We start from the raw sequence: 15,078 nt of genomic DNA on the forward strand, positions 1-15,078 counted from the left end.
GATCCTGTGGTGATCCTGGGCCCTGCTAGATCCCAGGGGACCCAGGAGGGTCCCCCTCAGAGGGGAGGGGGGCCTCAAGTTGATACCACCCACAGAATCCCTCTGCCCTGGGAAGTGACCTAGCCGCAGGTCCTGGGGAGGCCGATAGAGATCTTTGGGGTCATTCTTTGGTAGAACACACACAACAAAAGGCCAGACATGGTGGGTCAGCAATAGCAGTTTCCTTTTTGGTGGGTCGGGGGGAACGCCAAGCCCCGCACCCCTCAGCCACGCTGAGCCCCACACGCTCACCTTCGCTGCTTCTTCTTTTCACCAGCACCGATGTCACGGGCTTCATGAGCACGTCCTGTCTGGGGAGCCGCTTGTAGCCAGACACCAGGGCCAGCCCGTTGGCCTCCGAGCCGCCACCTGGGCTCCGGCGCCCATGGCTGCCAGCCCGGCTCCGGCGCCCGGCCTTGGGCCGGCGCGATCGCTCGCCCCAGGAGCGCCCCGAGCCACTGGACGAACCTCCCTCGTAGCCCCGGGCATGCCCGTCCTCCTCGTCCGATTCCTGGTGCCCTGGGCCAGAAAGGCTGGCCTTGGTAGCAGGGAGCTGGACCTGACGGGGCCGCTTGACTGTCTGGGAAGGGGAAGGGGGCAGACTGGGTCACCCAGAAACACCTTCCACGGGGTGGCACCCAGCGCTGGGAAGGTAGCTCAGTAGAGTGCTTGCCTGGGCCTGGACGTAAGCAGCAAGTTGTGCACAAGTTCAGGGGTGTGGCTCAGTGGTGGGCACTTTCCTGGCATGCTTAAGGCACTGAGTTCCCCCCTAACACACACACACACACACACACACACACACACACACACACACACAAGTCAGGCGCTGGTGGCTCACACCTGTAATCCCAGACACTCAGGAGGCTGAGATCTGAGGACCATAGTTCAAAGCCAACCCCAACGGAAAAGTCTGTGAGAATCTTCTCTCCAATTACCCACTAAAAAAAGTTGAAAGTAGAGCTGTGGTTCAAGTAGTATAGCACCAGCCTTGAGTGAAAAACAAAAAAGGTTAGGGATAACACCTAAGCCCTGAGTTCAAGCCCCAGGACCTATATGAAAAAAAAAACGGGGGAAGGGGGGGCTGGGAAGGTGGCTCAGTGGCTCAGTGGTAGAGTGCTTGCCCCTTATGCCTGAGGCCCTGGGTTCAATTCCTCAGCACCACATACACAGAAAAAGGCGGAAGTGGTGTTGTGGGTCAAGTGGTAGAGCGCTAGCCTTGAGTGAAGAGCTGAGGGACAGCGTCCAGGCCCAGAGTTCAGCCCCCATGACCAACAAAAAAAAAAAAAAAAAAAAAAAGAGGCTCCACCCAAGAGAGACAGGACAGGGGGTCTTGAGACTCTGTGAACCTGGGGTCCTCCCCTACACCCCAGCAACGACTTACGATGTTGGCCAATTTGGAGCAGGTTTTGAGAATCTGAATGGCAAAAGTAGAAGTGACATTTTCCACGGAGACCCCGTTCACCATGACGATGTGGTCCCCAGTTCTGAGGGAGGAGACGGGTCTCAGGGAGGTGGCCCTCACATCCAGTCACCCTAAGCCACCCCTCCCACCCTCCCCCCAAAAAGCCCTCAGAAATTCCAGGTCTATAAAGTCTGTTGTAGTAATTGTTGATGATGGTTGTTTTCATCAGTCCAGGGGCTTCAACTCAGGGCCTCGACACTGTCTCTGAGCTCTTTTGCTCAAGACTAGCACTCTACTACTTTGAGCCATGGCTCTACTTCTGGTTTTCTGATAGTTCGTTGGAGCTAAGAGTCTCACAGATGTTTTTCCTGCCCAGGTTGGCTTTGAACTGCGATCCTCCCATCTTAGCCTCCAAAGTAATCCTGGTTTAACTCAAAGGGATCTCCAGGTCCACAAACACATTTCTCTGTCCTGCTCTCAGTTTTCCCATCTATGAAATGAGGGCAACTTAATCACAAAGAGGGAAGAGAGAGAGAGAGAGAGAGAGAGAGTGTGTGTGTGTGTGTGTGTGTGTGTGTGTGTGTGTGTGTGTGTGTGTGTGTGTGTGTGTGTGTGTGTGTGTGTGTGTGTGTGTGTGTGTGTGTGTGTGTGTTTCTTCCCTTTCTGAAAACATCATCTCCAAATCTGGGTTCAACCAAGTCTCTATCACCTGTCAGTCATTTGGGTCCCAGAGCCATTTGAACACAACATTTCCAGGAATCTCCTATCCCCAGGGGCTCAGAACTATGGGCCTCCCCTTCCTGCCAATTAAAAAAAATGTTTCCAGGATTTTTCTGTTCCAGGAGGGCCCTGAGGCCACGGTGACCATAGAAGGAAAAACCAGGAAATGCCTTCGGGACATGGCACCGCCAGACTGGCTCTGCCCAGCTGTCCTTGCCAAAGCTGTGTTGACGGAGCAGCCAGGCGCCAGGCGCTCGCTCCCCAGCCTTGGGGAGCGGGTCATGCCAGCCCTCCCTTCCCCAGTGGCCTGGTGGCCTCCAATGATCCTCACTGGAGCCTGCCCTCCGCAGGGCCTCCTGGTACCACATCGGACACCACCACGGATTGGCTGGACCGGTCCCGGCCTCCGGAGATGGCAATGCCAAAGCCACGGCGGGGGTCCTAAGGGACAAGGAGGAGACAAGAAGGTTCAGCTGCCTCCCCTCGGCCTGGAGAAAGCCGCCATGGCCCCAGCACCTGAGCAGGGGTGGCTCACCTTGCAGAGCGTGGCTGTGTGCTGCTCCCAGATGGTCAGTGACTCCATGTCAGCCACCTGATGGGGGAACAAAGAAGTAGGTGTCAGGATACACGGGCTCCCGGGAGGGTCCGGCCTAAGGCCTACCTGCCCCCCACCCCATCCTAGGACCATGTAGACCACCATTTCCTCTCCCTGAAGCAGCCACTAGAGAGCGCCCGTGAGTGCTGGGTCAGGCCTTTCCTCCTTCCTCCATGGCTCCCACCTCCCTCAGGGTCAAAGCCCCAGTCCTCCCTGCAGCCCCAAGACACCCCTCCCCCCCAGCCCCCCCACCCCCACCTTCCCCACCCCCACTCCCGCACAAGGCCCCGTGTTCCCATGTTCCTCTCTTCCTCCTCCTGCATCTCTGAGTCTCACTCCCTCTGCTCCAGTTCCTCTGGTCTCCTCACTGCTCCTCCAACACACCAGGTTCCATCCTGCCCCAGGCCCTTTGCACAGACTGTGTCTCCACCTCCTTTCAAGGTCTTTGCTTATCTTCCAGGTGAAATCACACCATTCACACTGGCAACATGTCACCTTTGCCTGCCCTATGTCCCTTCACAGAATGTGTGACACTTAAACATTCTCTACATTTTTAAAAAATCTATTCAGTGTCCATTCCCTCTGTGAATATCTGCTCCTGGGGAAGAGATATCTGTCTATCTCATTCACAAATAAATCCTGGTCCTTCGAATGACACCTGGGTCTTATAGACCAGGAGGTCCAAAAATATTTGCTAGATACATGGATGGTGAGTGCGTGGATGGACTGATAAATCGATGGATCAGTGGATGGATGAATGGGTAGATGAATGAGTGGATAGATGGATGGGTGGATGGATGAATAGATGGATAGGTGGATGGAATGGATAGGTGGATGGATGGATGGATGGATGGATGGCTGGATGGATGGATGGATGGACAGACAGATGGGTAGACTAGTGGATAGACTGGATGGATGAGTGAATGGATGAATGGATGGATGGATAAATGGGTGGCTGGGTAGATGAGTATATGGATGGATGTATGGATGGGTAGATGAGTGGATGGATGAATAGATGGCTGGATGAATGGATGGATGGACAGATGGATAGACCAGTGGATAGGTGGATGGATGGATGGGTGAATGGATGGATAAATAGATTGGTGGATGAGTGGATGGACAGATGGGTAGATGAGTGAATGGATAGATGGGTGGATGAGTGGATGGATGTGTGGATGGATGTATGTATGTATGGATGGATGGATGGATGGGTAGATGGATGGATAGATTTACAAACAAAGCACTTCCTTGGTACAGAGCACTTTGTCCAATCTCACTGTCCCCCATGGTAGAACCACTCTATTGTATCCATATCATAATTGAGGAAACCAAGGCATGACGCAGCACTGGCAGGATTGTGAGGTCGAGGCCCACCTGGGCTACATGGTGAAACAGACAGATTATGAAAGCAGATCCAACCCTCAGGAGATCCGGCCACCATTGCGAGAAGCAATCAATGAGGCACTAGTGGCGAAGACTGGAACCCTAACTACTCAGATTCCATCTCCAAAACCATCAGCACACAGCTGTGCTAGAGGCCTGGCTCGCATGGCAGAGCACTGGCCAACCAAGTATGAGGCCCCGAGTTCAAACTCTGGTACTGCCCCCCCCAAAAGTAAAAAGAATAACAACATAATATCTACTTTTGCCTACTGTAAACGCACCCCCCCCCCATTCACACTGGCTATAGGAATAACGCACTGCACAGCCATCCATGGAACTGTTAAAAACCGAGGAAGCAACCATGATACAGTATCTACTTCACCTGCCAGGCGCCAGTGGCTCACGCCTGTCATCCTAGCTACTCAGGAGGCTGAGATCTGAGGATCGAGATTCAAAGCCAGCCCAAGCAGGAAAGTCTGTGAGACGCTTATCTCCAATAAACCACTTAGAAAACCAGAAGTGGCGCTTTGGCTCAAGCGGTAGAGCGCTCTCCTCGTGCTGAAGAGCTGAGGGACAGCACCCAAGCCCAGAGTTCAAGCCCTACAACTGACAAAACAACAACAACAACAAAAATATCTACTTCACAGGAGAGGACAGGGAGGCCCAAAGAGGTTCAGAAATTCACCCCAGGTCACACAGCAGCCCAGAAGAAAGAACTCCTATCTCCGTCAAGACTGGCTCTTAACCACCAGCCCCAATGGCTTCTGCTTCTTCTCTGTTGCTTTTCTTATTTCTTTTCTGAGCTTGTTTTTTTTCTTTTTTTTTTTTTTTTTTTTTTTTTTTGTCGGCCGTGGGGCTTGAACTCTGGGCCTGGGCGCTGTCCCTCAGCTCTTCAGCTCAAGGCAAGCACTCTACCACTTGAGCTACAGTGCCACTTCCGGTTTTCTGGTGGTTTATTGGAGATAGGAGTCTCACGGTCTCTCCTGCCCGGGCTGGCTTTGAACCGCGATCCTCAGATCTCAGCCTCCTGAGTAGCTAGGATTACAGGCGTGAGCCACCAGCGCCCGGCATGAGCTTGTTTTTTTTCAACCCCCAAGCCCTCTGGCTTTGATGTGATACTTCGCATGATTAAATGCCACTCTGGAATTTTCTTTTTCTTGGCTTTCCTTGAAGAAATCCCGTGTGGCGCGGGGGCGGGGCGGGGACACAGGTGCCCGGGCCTGCCTGGGCTTGTGGCTGGTGTGCCTTTGGCTCCCTCCCTTGTGCCCTGAAGCCTGATCCTAGTCGACTTCAGCTCCTTGGTGCCCTCCCAACCTCGGTCCAGGCTGCTCCCTAAGCCTAAGGGCACCCCCCCAGGGGAACACCCCCCCCTCAACATCCAGGACTCTGGAGACTCCCTTCTTTCCCACCCCTTCCCATCTAGCTGAGCACCTGGCACCTATTGTCCTTTTCTGCTTTATTCATTCATTCTGAATCCTTCTGGGCCCGGATGAACCCAACTCCTATTCATCCATCACAGCCCTAAGGCCAAACAATCTCACCCCCCCCACACACACACTCTCCAGATGTGTATCTCAGAACCCAGTGGTCTCCCTCATTCCCCTTATTATGGGGTTGGGGGGGGGGGCTCTGGGACCCCACGATTGCTCCCCCCTACGGGGGACTTGGCCCCGGAGAAGGGTCCCAAAGATTCCCTGACTGAGTGGGATCCTCGCTCCCCCACGCGGGCTGGGCCAGGCCAGGTGTGTCCGGAGTCCCCGCCCCTCCCCAGAGCCCGGGCCTGGGCCGGGGAGCCGGGAGGGCGGCGTCCCCGCCCCCTGCACCTGCCGCCCGCCCGCGGGAGCCGCCCCGCACCTCCGGGAACCGGGAACAAAGGCGGGAGGGGAAGGGGCGCTGGGCCCCGGGGCGGGGGCGGGGGAGGGGCCCTCGATCGGATCTGGGGGGGTTAGAGCTCGGGGTTACCCATCCTTGGTGCAGCCTCAGTTTACCCTTCCTGAGGTCCCCTCCCCCGGGTGTGTGGGGGGAGGTTAAAGGTGCTGCACACAGTAGGTGCTCAGTGCATGCAGGCGGGCCTAGGGATCAAGGGGGTCCCGCGAGAGCCCAGGGGGGCCCAGGACCTCGGCCTCCTCCTCCCGCCCCGGCCCCGTCCTTCCCCTCCCCGACCCTCCCACGAAGCTCCGCCCACCGGGCGGCCGCAGACGACGCAGGATTCGAACCCAGGTCTGCGGAGCAGAAAAGATCAGGATTTGAACCGGGGCGGGGGGCTGAACTGAAGCAGGATTTGAACCCAGGGCTGGAGAAATGAGTAGAAGAAACCCAAGGTAGACGTGGGAGACACGGACACACCTCGCTGGGCAGCCCTCCCCCCGGCCAAGTCGTCTCGTGTCCCCCCCCCCTCCCGGGCCTCAGTTTCCCCGCCTTGCAAGAGGGTATTTCAGGGGGTCCTGGGTCGGACCGCCATCCACGCCTCGCCCTCACCCCCTCCCTCCCCCTCGGCCTACTCGCCTGGAATCTCACCGCCATGGTCCACCCCGGGGCTCTAGCCCGCGGGGAGGGGGGGGGGGCCTGGAAACCGTCAATCGCCCCGGACCCCCGTGAGAGCAGGTAGCTGAGGAGGGTCGTGGCGGGGTGGAGGGTCTCGCCCTCGCCCCTCGGCTGCCCAACCGGCCGCTGTCGGCTGCACCTGCCCGCGTTCCTCCTCCCGGTCGCCCGCCGCCCCGCCCCGCCCCGGCCCCGCCCCCGGGAAGCGGGGAGCGGCCGCCCCGGGCCCGCGGCCTCCGTCCTAGGCTCCGGGTTCCGGGAAATGGGAAAATCCAGTTCGTGTTTTCCAGGCAGCCGAGCCTTTGCCAATGGCCGGGACTGGGGGAGCCGCGCGGCGAGGCTGCCAGGAAGACCCGGACTGGATCGGGCCGCGCGAGGGCCGGAGCCGGGGGCTGGAGAGCTGGGGTTTTGCGGGTCGGGGGCCTGTGTTGTGTTTTGTGTTGTTTTCGTCCGCGGGGAAGCGGACCGGGCCCCCGTGCAGAGCTCAGACCCTCGTCGGGTTACCTTAAACCCAACAGACCCATCTCCCCCAGGGTGGGCTTGGCCGCTCACAGCATTTCAGAGAAGGGAAACTGAGGCCCCGAGGCCAGACGCACGGGTCCTGGGCTCCCCAGCCTCAGGGATCCGGGGCACACCCAGCATGGGGCTGGGTACTGGAGGGGCACAGAAGGAGGAGGGAATTCTTGAGTCCCAAAGGGTAAAGGTCAGGCCTCTTTCTCTGACCCCAGGCCTCGCCCTTAGGGCCTGAGATTGGTGTTGGACTCCGGAAGGAAGGACGGCCCCAGAGCCGGGCAATGCGGCCTCGGGAGGGCGCTGGGTGGGCGGGGCTGGCGGTGGCTCCACCCACACATTCCTTCGCGGTCTAAAAATAAAAATAAAAATAAAAAATACTGTGCCCCACCCCACGCCCAAGGTCGAGGAGGCAAATGTGAGCATAAACACCCTTTCTCCCTTTGGTCTAAGGTCAGAACGGGGAATGGCAGTGGTGAAACCCAGGCGAACTTTGGCGAACTTAGGGAAGGGTTCTGGTAAAAGAAGAGGGGCATTTCGGCTGGGGTTTTAAAAGCTGGTTAAGAGTTTGCCAAGTGACGGAGACAGACAGATGTAAATCTTTGAATCGATCTCAGCTCTATCACCTATTTGTTGTGTGACCCCCAGGGAAGTCGGTCACCGGCTCTGCACACCCATTTCATCAATTATTGAAGGAAATGACATCGCAGAGTGATCCCAAGGATGAAAGGTACTTAGAATAAGACTTGTAGTGTGATTCCTAGCTCCAGTTGTTAGCAAGCCATTTAATGGGCTGGTGCCTCAGTTTCTTTATCTGTAGATGGGGACCATCCTATCTGCCTCCAAGAACTAAGTGATCAACATGCTTAGCAAGCCTGAGGTGCTAGCTACTTAGCACTGCATTTTCTGTTGTTTTTGAGACAGAAACTTGACCAAGCTGGCCTCAAAGTCAGGATCCTCCTGCCTCAGACTTCAGAGTGTTGGGAACACTGGTGTTTTGGGGGCTTTTTGTTTGTTTGTTTGTTTGTTGTACAAGTGCTGAGACTTGAACTCAGGGCCTGGGCACGGTCCCTTAGCTTTATTGCTCCAAGGTGGAGCTCTACTACTGGAGCCACAGCTCCACTTCTGGCTTTTTTGTTGGCTAATTGGAGATAAGAGTCTCATGAATTTTCCCACCAGGGCTGACTCTGAACCACTATGATCCTCAGATCCTAGCTTCCTGGGTAGCTGAGATTACAGGCGTGAGCCACCAGCGTCCAGCCACAGAGGAAATTTTTATCAGTAAATCTGACACACATATCTTATCAATCATGAAAGGGCCAGAGATGGCTCTCGACTCTCCTGGATTGCTCAACGAAAACTGGTCAGCTAAGGAAACACCATAACTGAACATTTTAACTGGCTGGGTGTCTACTGTCCACCCACAGGTAGGAGCCAGAAGAAAACACAAGAAAAAAAAAATATTTTAGGTAGAACAAGACTGAAGGTCTTTTAAATCTCTGTTCGTTATAACGAGTCACAGAAAACTGTATCTCCCCAGACTCCCTCCCTTCCTGGGGATCCTGGCTGGAACTACTCAGAACCAGTTACTACCTGGGTCTGGCAGGTAGACAGGTGGCCGGCAGGTGACACAAGTAGGTGGACAATCCAGTATTCCTGCCCTGGCGGCGGCCTGTGATTGGAGATCAGTCCAGGCAAAAACCCCACCTCAGCCAGTAAGTGGATGTGGTGGTGCTGACCTGTCAATCCAGTTATGGCAGGAAACAGAAATAGACCAATCCTGGTCCAGGCAGGCCTGGGCAAAAAGTGGGACTTTATCCCCAAGAAGACCAGAGGGATAAAGGGATGGGGGAGGTCAACGGATAGAGGAAAGCGTGCACCGGTGGCTCACACCTGTCATCCTAGCTACTCAGGAGGCTGAGATCTGAGGATCGTGGTTCAAAGGCAGTTGGGCAACAAAGTCCCTGAGACTCTTATCTCTAAGGAACGACCAAAAAAACAGAAGTGGTACTGTGGCTCAAGTGAGAGAGCTCTCGCCTTGAGCTGAAGAGCTGAGGGACAGCACCCAGGCCCTGAGTTCAAGACCCACGACTGACCAAAATAAAAAAAAGGATAGAGGATGTGATTGGCACGGTCGGGGCGTGGCTGAAACAATAGGGGCGTGGTCCCTGCGGGGCGGGGCCCAGGTTATGGGGCGTGGCTTAGTCCCTGGGGTGTGGCCCAAGCCGTAGGGGCGTGTCCAAGTGATGGGGGCGTGGCTCCGCCTCTGGGGTGTGGCTCAAGCAGCAGAAACTGGGCCCCAAGCCATGGGAGTGTAGCTCAGGCTTGGGGGGTGGGGGCGGAAATGGAGCCAAGCAGTGGGGGCGTGGCCAGACGCTAGAGGAGTGGTTCAAACATTAGAGGCGTGGCCCAAGCGGCAGAGCGAGAGAGGGCGTGGCTTGAGCGATCGGAGCAGGGGTCCCCAGCAGGGCGTGGCTTAAGTACTGGGGCGTGGCTCATCCACAGGTGTGGCTAAAGCAGCAGAGGCGTGGCCCAAGTGGTGGGAGTGTAACTCGAGTATTGGGGCAGGAGCCCGGCAGTGAGGGTGTGGCCAGACGGTAGAGGAGGGGTTGAAACTGAGGGACCCGCCCACGCTACGGGCAAGGCCCAAGTGTTGGGAGCGGGCCTTACTCACGGGGGTGTGGCCCAAGCAGCAAGGGGCGTGGCTCGAGCAGCGGAGGCGTGGCCCAAGTGGTGGGCGTGTAGCTCAAGCCGTGGGGGCGTGGCCAAACAGCAAGGAGTGGTTCAAACCGCAGGGGCGTGGCCTGGAACGTTAGAGGCTTGGGGGCGTGGTCCAAGTGGCAGGGGCGTGGCTCTGGCGTGAAGGGGCGTGGCTCGAGCCACAGCAGGCCAACCTAGCAAGCACGAGGCCCCGGGTTCAAACCCTCATACCGGCCCAAAGCAGGAAGCAGGCTGCAGTCCTGTTTGTGGGTCCGCTGCCGGAGGGGAGGAGCCCCCCACCCCCGGATTCCTTGCACCCATCCTGATCGCTGTGTTCAAATCCAGCGCTTCCCTTCCCACCCCCCCCCCCCCCCGCCCCAGCCTGGATGGAGGCCCTGGACCCACACCACCCATGCATGGCGGGGGTTCCTTCTGGAAATATCCATGCCAGGCTGGCTCCACTGCTTCGTCTGGGAGGAGGTCCTCAGTGGGGAGCCCAGGGGTGCCAGGGGGACGGGGGAGGGGTCCTGGAGGGCTTGCAGGGCTGAGGTGGGGGGGAGGGGTCCTGGAGGGCTTGCAGGGCTGAGGTGGGGGGGAGGGGTCCTGGAGGGCTTGCAGGGCTGAGGTGGGGGGGAGGGGTCCTGGAGGGCTTGCAGGGCTGAGGTGGGGGGGGTCCTGGAGGGCTTGCAGGGCTGAGGTGGGGGGGAGGGGTCCTGGAGGGCTTGCAGGGCTGAGGTGGGGGGGAGGGGTCCTGGAGGGCTTGCAGGGCTGAGGTGGGGGGGTCCTGGAGGGCTTGCAGGGCTGAGGTCGGGGGAGGGGTCCTGGAGGGCTTGCAGGGCTGAGGTGGGGGGGAGGGGTCCTGGAGGGCTTGCAGGGCTGAGGTGGGGGGAGGGGTCCTGGAGGGCTTGCAGGGCTGAGGTCGGGGGGGAGGGGTCCTGGAGGGCTTGCAGGGCTGAGGTGGGGGGGAGGGGTCCTGGAGGGCTTGCAGGGCTGAGGTGGGGGGGGAGGGGTCCTGGAGGGCTTGCAGGGCTGAGGTGGGGGAGGGGTCCTGGAGGGCTTGCAGGGCTGAGGTCGGGGGTAGGGAGGCCGCTTTGCTCCCCCGCAGGAGGCTGAGGTCATATCCGTGGTCTAACAGGTCCGACCAGAACCTTAAGAATGGCCTGGAGAGGAAGCTGCACCCTCACCCCGCCCCCACCCCCCTTCTCTGTCCATTCAGGGCCGGGGGTTGGGGGGGGACACAGCCAGCAGTGACACAAGCTCCCGATCCTCCAGTCACCGAGGTAGAACCTTCGGGGAGGTGAGGGACCCGGAGGTGGCTGGGCCGGGAACAGGAGTGAGCGGCCTGGAGGGGAGGGGTGGGGGTGGGGAAGGACCCGGGCCCCGGGCACCGAGCAGGAAGGGGCCCTGAGAACCTCAGGGGTTCCCAGGTGAGGGTGTGCAAAGGCCCTGGGGCCGCATGGAGCCTGCGCTTTAGAGAAGCCTTGAGAAGGGGTGGAGAGGAAGGAAGAGGCAGGGAGGGGACGAAACGCGTCGTGCTGGGTCCTGTGGGCTTTGACCCCCCCCCCAGGTGCGGGCCATGGGGGGCTGTGGGCAGGGGAGGGAGGGACCGGACTCTGTGTCCACGCGCGCCCTCTGGTGGCTGCTGTGGGGAGCACGGGGGTGCGGGGAGCAGTTGCATTCAGGTGAAAGATGGGGGGTGAACAGAGGAGTGGGGACAAGCGAGGAGATTCTGGAAACCTCTCCTTCATGGGTGTCTCTCCTCCCTTTCTCTCTTCCTCTCCCCACCTCCCTCCCTCCTCTGCCCTTTTCAAACAGCAGAGGGAGAGGAGGAGCTGGGGGGCACCTGTCATCCCAGCTACTCAGGAGGCTGAGATCTGAGGATCGGGGTTCAAAGCCAGCCCGGGCGGGAAAGTCCGTGAGACTCCTATCTCCAATAAACCACTAGAAAACCGGAAGTGGCGCTGTGGCTCAAGTGGTAGAGCACTTGCCTTGAGCAAAAAAGAGCTTAAGGACAGCGCCCAGGCCCTGAGTTCAAGCCCCAAGAGGAAGGAAGGAAAGAAGGAGGAAGGAAGGAAAGGAAAAGAAGGAAATGATCCTCTACCATCATTAGACCCAAAGATTGAGGTGACCCTTACCTGCTGCCACCAATTACTTTTCCTTCCTGTCCCCTCCCCAGGCCCCTCTGCCCTCCAGACTCAGCCCCTGTCTTGGGTGTCTGCCCAAACCTGCTCCCCACCCTCTGTGTGCACCTGGATGGGCTCCACCTGGCCCTCTCAGGCCCCCTACCCTGGCCCCTCTCCCTCTCCCTCTCCCTCACCCCAGGTCCAGTCCCTCCCTCCTCTGCCCACAGCCCCCCATGGCTCCCACCTCCCTCAGGGTCAAAGCCCAAGTCCTCCCTGCAGCCCCACCAAGGCCCTGCACCATGGCCCCGCCCCTCCCGGCCCCTGCTGCAACCACATAGGCCTCCTGGCTCCTCCAGCTCACCAAGCTCAGGCTGCCCCAGGACCTTTGCACAGGCTGATATTTAGAATGAATTTTTTTTTTAAATCTCTCACCCTCGCCACCACGGGTGATGATACCAATGATGCATTGATTAGGTTTTTCCTTTCTGTCTCCCCCCCCATACACACACACACACACACACACACACACACACACACACACACACACATACCACCTCCAGAACACAAATCTCACCAGAACAAAGGTCTAAACAGTAAGTGTTAAATAAATGCTCGCTCACTTCCTGGCTAGCCCTTCCCGGCCACCATGTCTTCACTAACCTCAGTCCATTCCAAAGGGTGTCAGACTCCACCCTGCACAAACACAGCTCCCTGGCACTGAGCCAGGCCTGGAGGAAGCCTTTGGGCCAGAAATCCCCGTCTGGGACCTTTCCCAGAATTCAGGGTGGCCCAGAAGCATGAGCCAGGCAAGCCAGGGCCCGTGCAGACGTCCAGCAGGGCAAAGGCAGCGTCCAGGCCTCTGTGCTTCTGTATTGAGGGCTTGACCCACCTGGCATTGCTGTGCAGCTCCAGTTCAGTGGCTGGCCCTCTCTGAGCTGGGGTTGGTCCTGTACCAGGTCAGGAATCAGATGGAGCAGTCAGACCTGCTTGGCATTTTTCACTCTGATTTGAGGACAGGCCTTTCACCCCTCCCCCCATGCCAGCATGCCGCCACATCTGTGATGCTGTCCCCGTTCTGCGTGGCCCTACCATGTGGTCATTTCTGACCCCTTGTACAGAAAAGGAAACAGGCCACCCGGCACTGGTGGCTCCCGCCTGTCATCCCAGGGACTCAGGAGGCTGAGAGCTGAGGATTGTGGTTCAAAGCCAGCCTGGGCAGGAAAGTCCATGAGAATTTTATCTCCAATGAATCACCAGAAAACCGGAAGTAGACCTGTGGTTCCAGTGACAGAATGCTAGCCTTGAGTGACACAAGCTAAGGGACAGCACCCAAACTGAGTTCAAACCCCAGGACACACACACACACACACACACACACACACACACACACACATCCTAGCTCCTCAGGAGGCTGAGATCTGAGGATCATGGCTCAAAGTCAGCCTGGACAGGAAAGTCCAAGAGACTTTTACCTCCACGTTATCCAGCCAAAAGCCAGAAGTGGAGACATGGCTCAATGGTAGAGCACCTGTCTTGGGCAGAATAGCTCAGGGACAGCCTTGAGTTCAAATTCCAGGACTGGCATGAAAAAAGAAAAAAAGAAGGAAAGAAGGAAGAAAGAAGGAAAGAAAGGAAGACAAGGAAGGAAGGAAGGAAAGAAGGAAAGAAGGAAGGAAGGAAAGAAGGAAGGAAGGGAAGAAAGGAAGAGGAAAAAAGAAAATCAGAACACACACAGGTGGAAAGGAAGGGATGACACCATCCAAAACAACAAACGCCCTCATCCCCTGGCTTTCGCAGTGGTCACCCCTCTTTACTACACCTGGATAATAACAACAAAATTAGACATTAAACAAGAAACGCACCAGCGGCCGCAGCTGGGCGCCTCCTGCCCCGGCCGGCCCCCGCCGTAACCCAAGTGCCAGGCGGCCTCCGTGCCCGCCGGCCCCGGGGGACTGGACAAAAGAGCCGGAGCTGCCACCTGACCCCGCTCTCCGGGGGCCTCCCCTCCTTCCTCTCCTGTGCCAATCAGTGACCCAGAAAATCTTGTCACCCCAAAGCCGTGACACTGTGTCCCTCTGCCGGCCCAGCCTGCATTTCTCACTTTAGGGGAGCAATGCTCACCGCCCCCCCAAACTCAAGGGCAGGGACCATCCCTCCTGATATCCACAACAAGGAAGAGGTGGGGTAGGCCATCAGCCAGAAACTTGGGGGAACCCCCCCCACTCCACTCCATAGACCCAAGTGTGTGCCTGCCCGGCTCACCTGCTGGGGGGCTGTTGTAGGAGCTTCCGGTGGGGGCCCACTCCCTCTACTTTGGGGGGGCATCAGAGACCCACCCCGTCACCCCCAGCCCCCACCACCTGCACCAACAATGATGGCCTCCAGGCTGGGGGGCTCCCATGTCCCGGGCAAGCGGCCAAGGCAGAAACGAGAACCAGTAATCCCAAGAAACTATGCCAGATGCCCACGCCCCAGCGGGGTGCCAGCTTCCGCTCACTGGGGCCCCACACAGATCAAAGTGGGGTCCCCAGCGTCCCCCCTGCTAGAAGGCCGGGGCCGGTTCTCTGGGGGGTGGGCAGAGCAGGTTTGGGGGTGGGGTGCTTACCTCTCCTGTGAGCAGGATGGACCGGGACACCACGCAGCCCCCGTGGGTGCCCGGTCCGGGTGCCCGGCTGGCACGGGCAGCGGGGAGGGGACCCCGGCTCGCAGCTCTGGCCCGGTGGCCTGTGCGCCCCGCGTCTCCTCCCTGGGCAAACGACAGCAGGGAGGGTAGGGCCTGTGTCAGGTGCAACCAGTAGGAACCCTGGGCAGGCAGCCGGGTAGGGCGAGGCTGTGTGTGTGTGTGTGTGTGTGTGTGTGTGTGTGTGTGTGTGTGTGTGTGTTGCAAGGCCAGGCAAACTCACGTGGCAACCGTTGGCCTTAACCCCTGCATGCCCAGAGACCAGCCAAGGGGAGCACAGAGGAGGTGTTCAGGAAACACTGGGGTGGGAAGAGGTGAAGGAATGAGCAGTTTGGCCCCTCCCACCTCCCTGGTCCCCCTCTGTCCTCCTGGAGTCTGCAGCCAC

General features: G+C 58.3%; 1 protein-coding gene across 2 annotated transcripts in view; it reads right to left on the minus strand.

The window, feature by feature from the left end:
• Positions 1 to 14,785, minus strand: part of Tjp3 (tight junction protein 3) — a 28,236-nt gene extending 13,451 nt beyond the window's left edge. Inside the window, exons 1-5 of one of the 2 annotated variants that reach the window (XM_070002446.1) lie at positions 14,619 to 14,785; positions 2,697 to 2,753; positions 2,493 to 2,602; positions 1,421 to 1,523; positions 292 to 619 (exon numbers count right to left, since the gene is read on the minus strand). In XM_070002446.1, coding sequence (XP_069858547.1) covers positions 292 to 619; positions 1,421 to 1,523; positions 2,493 to 2,602; positions 2,697 to 2,744 — 589 coding nt within the window. In that variant the 5' untranslated portion in view covers positions 2,745 to 2,753; positions 14,619 to 14,785. Of the gene's footprint in view, positions 1 to 291; positions 620 to 1,420; positions 1,524 to 2,492; positions 2,603 to 2,696; positions 2,754 to 6,644; positions 6,809 to 14,618 lie in introns of those variants that run through there. The other variant, XM_070002445.1, reaches the window with a different exon arrangement.
• Between the last annotated feature and the right edge of the window lie 293 nt (positions 14,786 to 15,078).

The sequence above is a fragment of the Dipodomys merriami genome, unplaced genomic scaffold (genome assembly GCF_024711535.1).
Source record: "Dipodomys merriami isolate MVZ:Mamm:240054 unplaced genomic scaffold, mDipMer1.0.p SCAF_6, whole genome shotgun sequence".
Taxonomy (NCBI): domain Eukaryota; kingdom Metazoa; phylum Chordata; class Mammalia; order Rodentia; family Heteromyidae; genus Dipodomys; species Dipodomys merriami.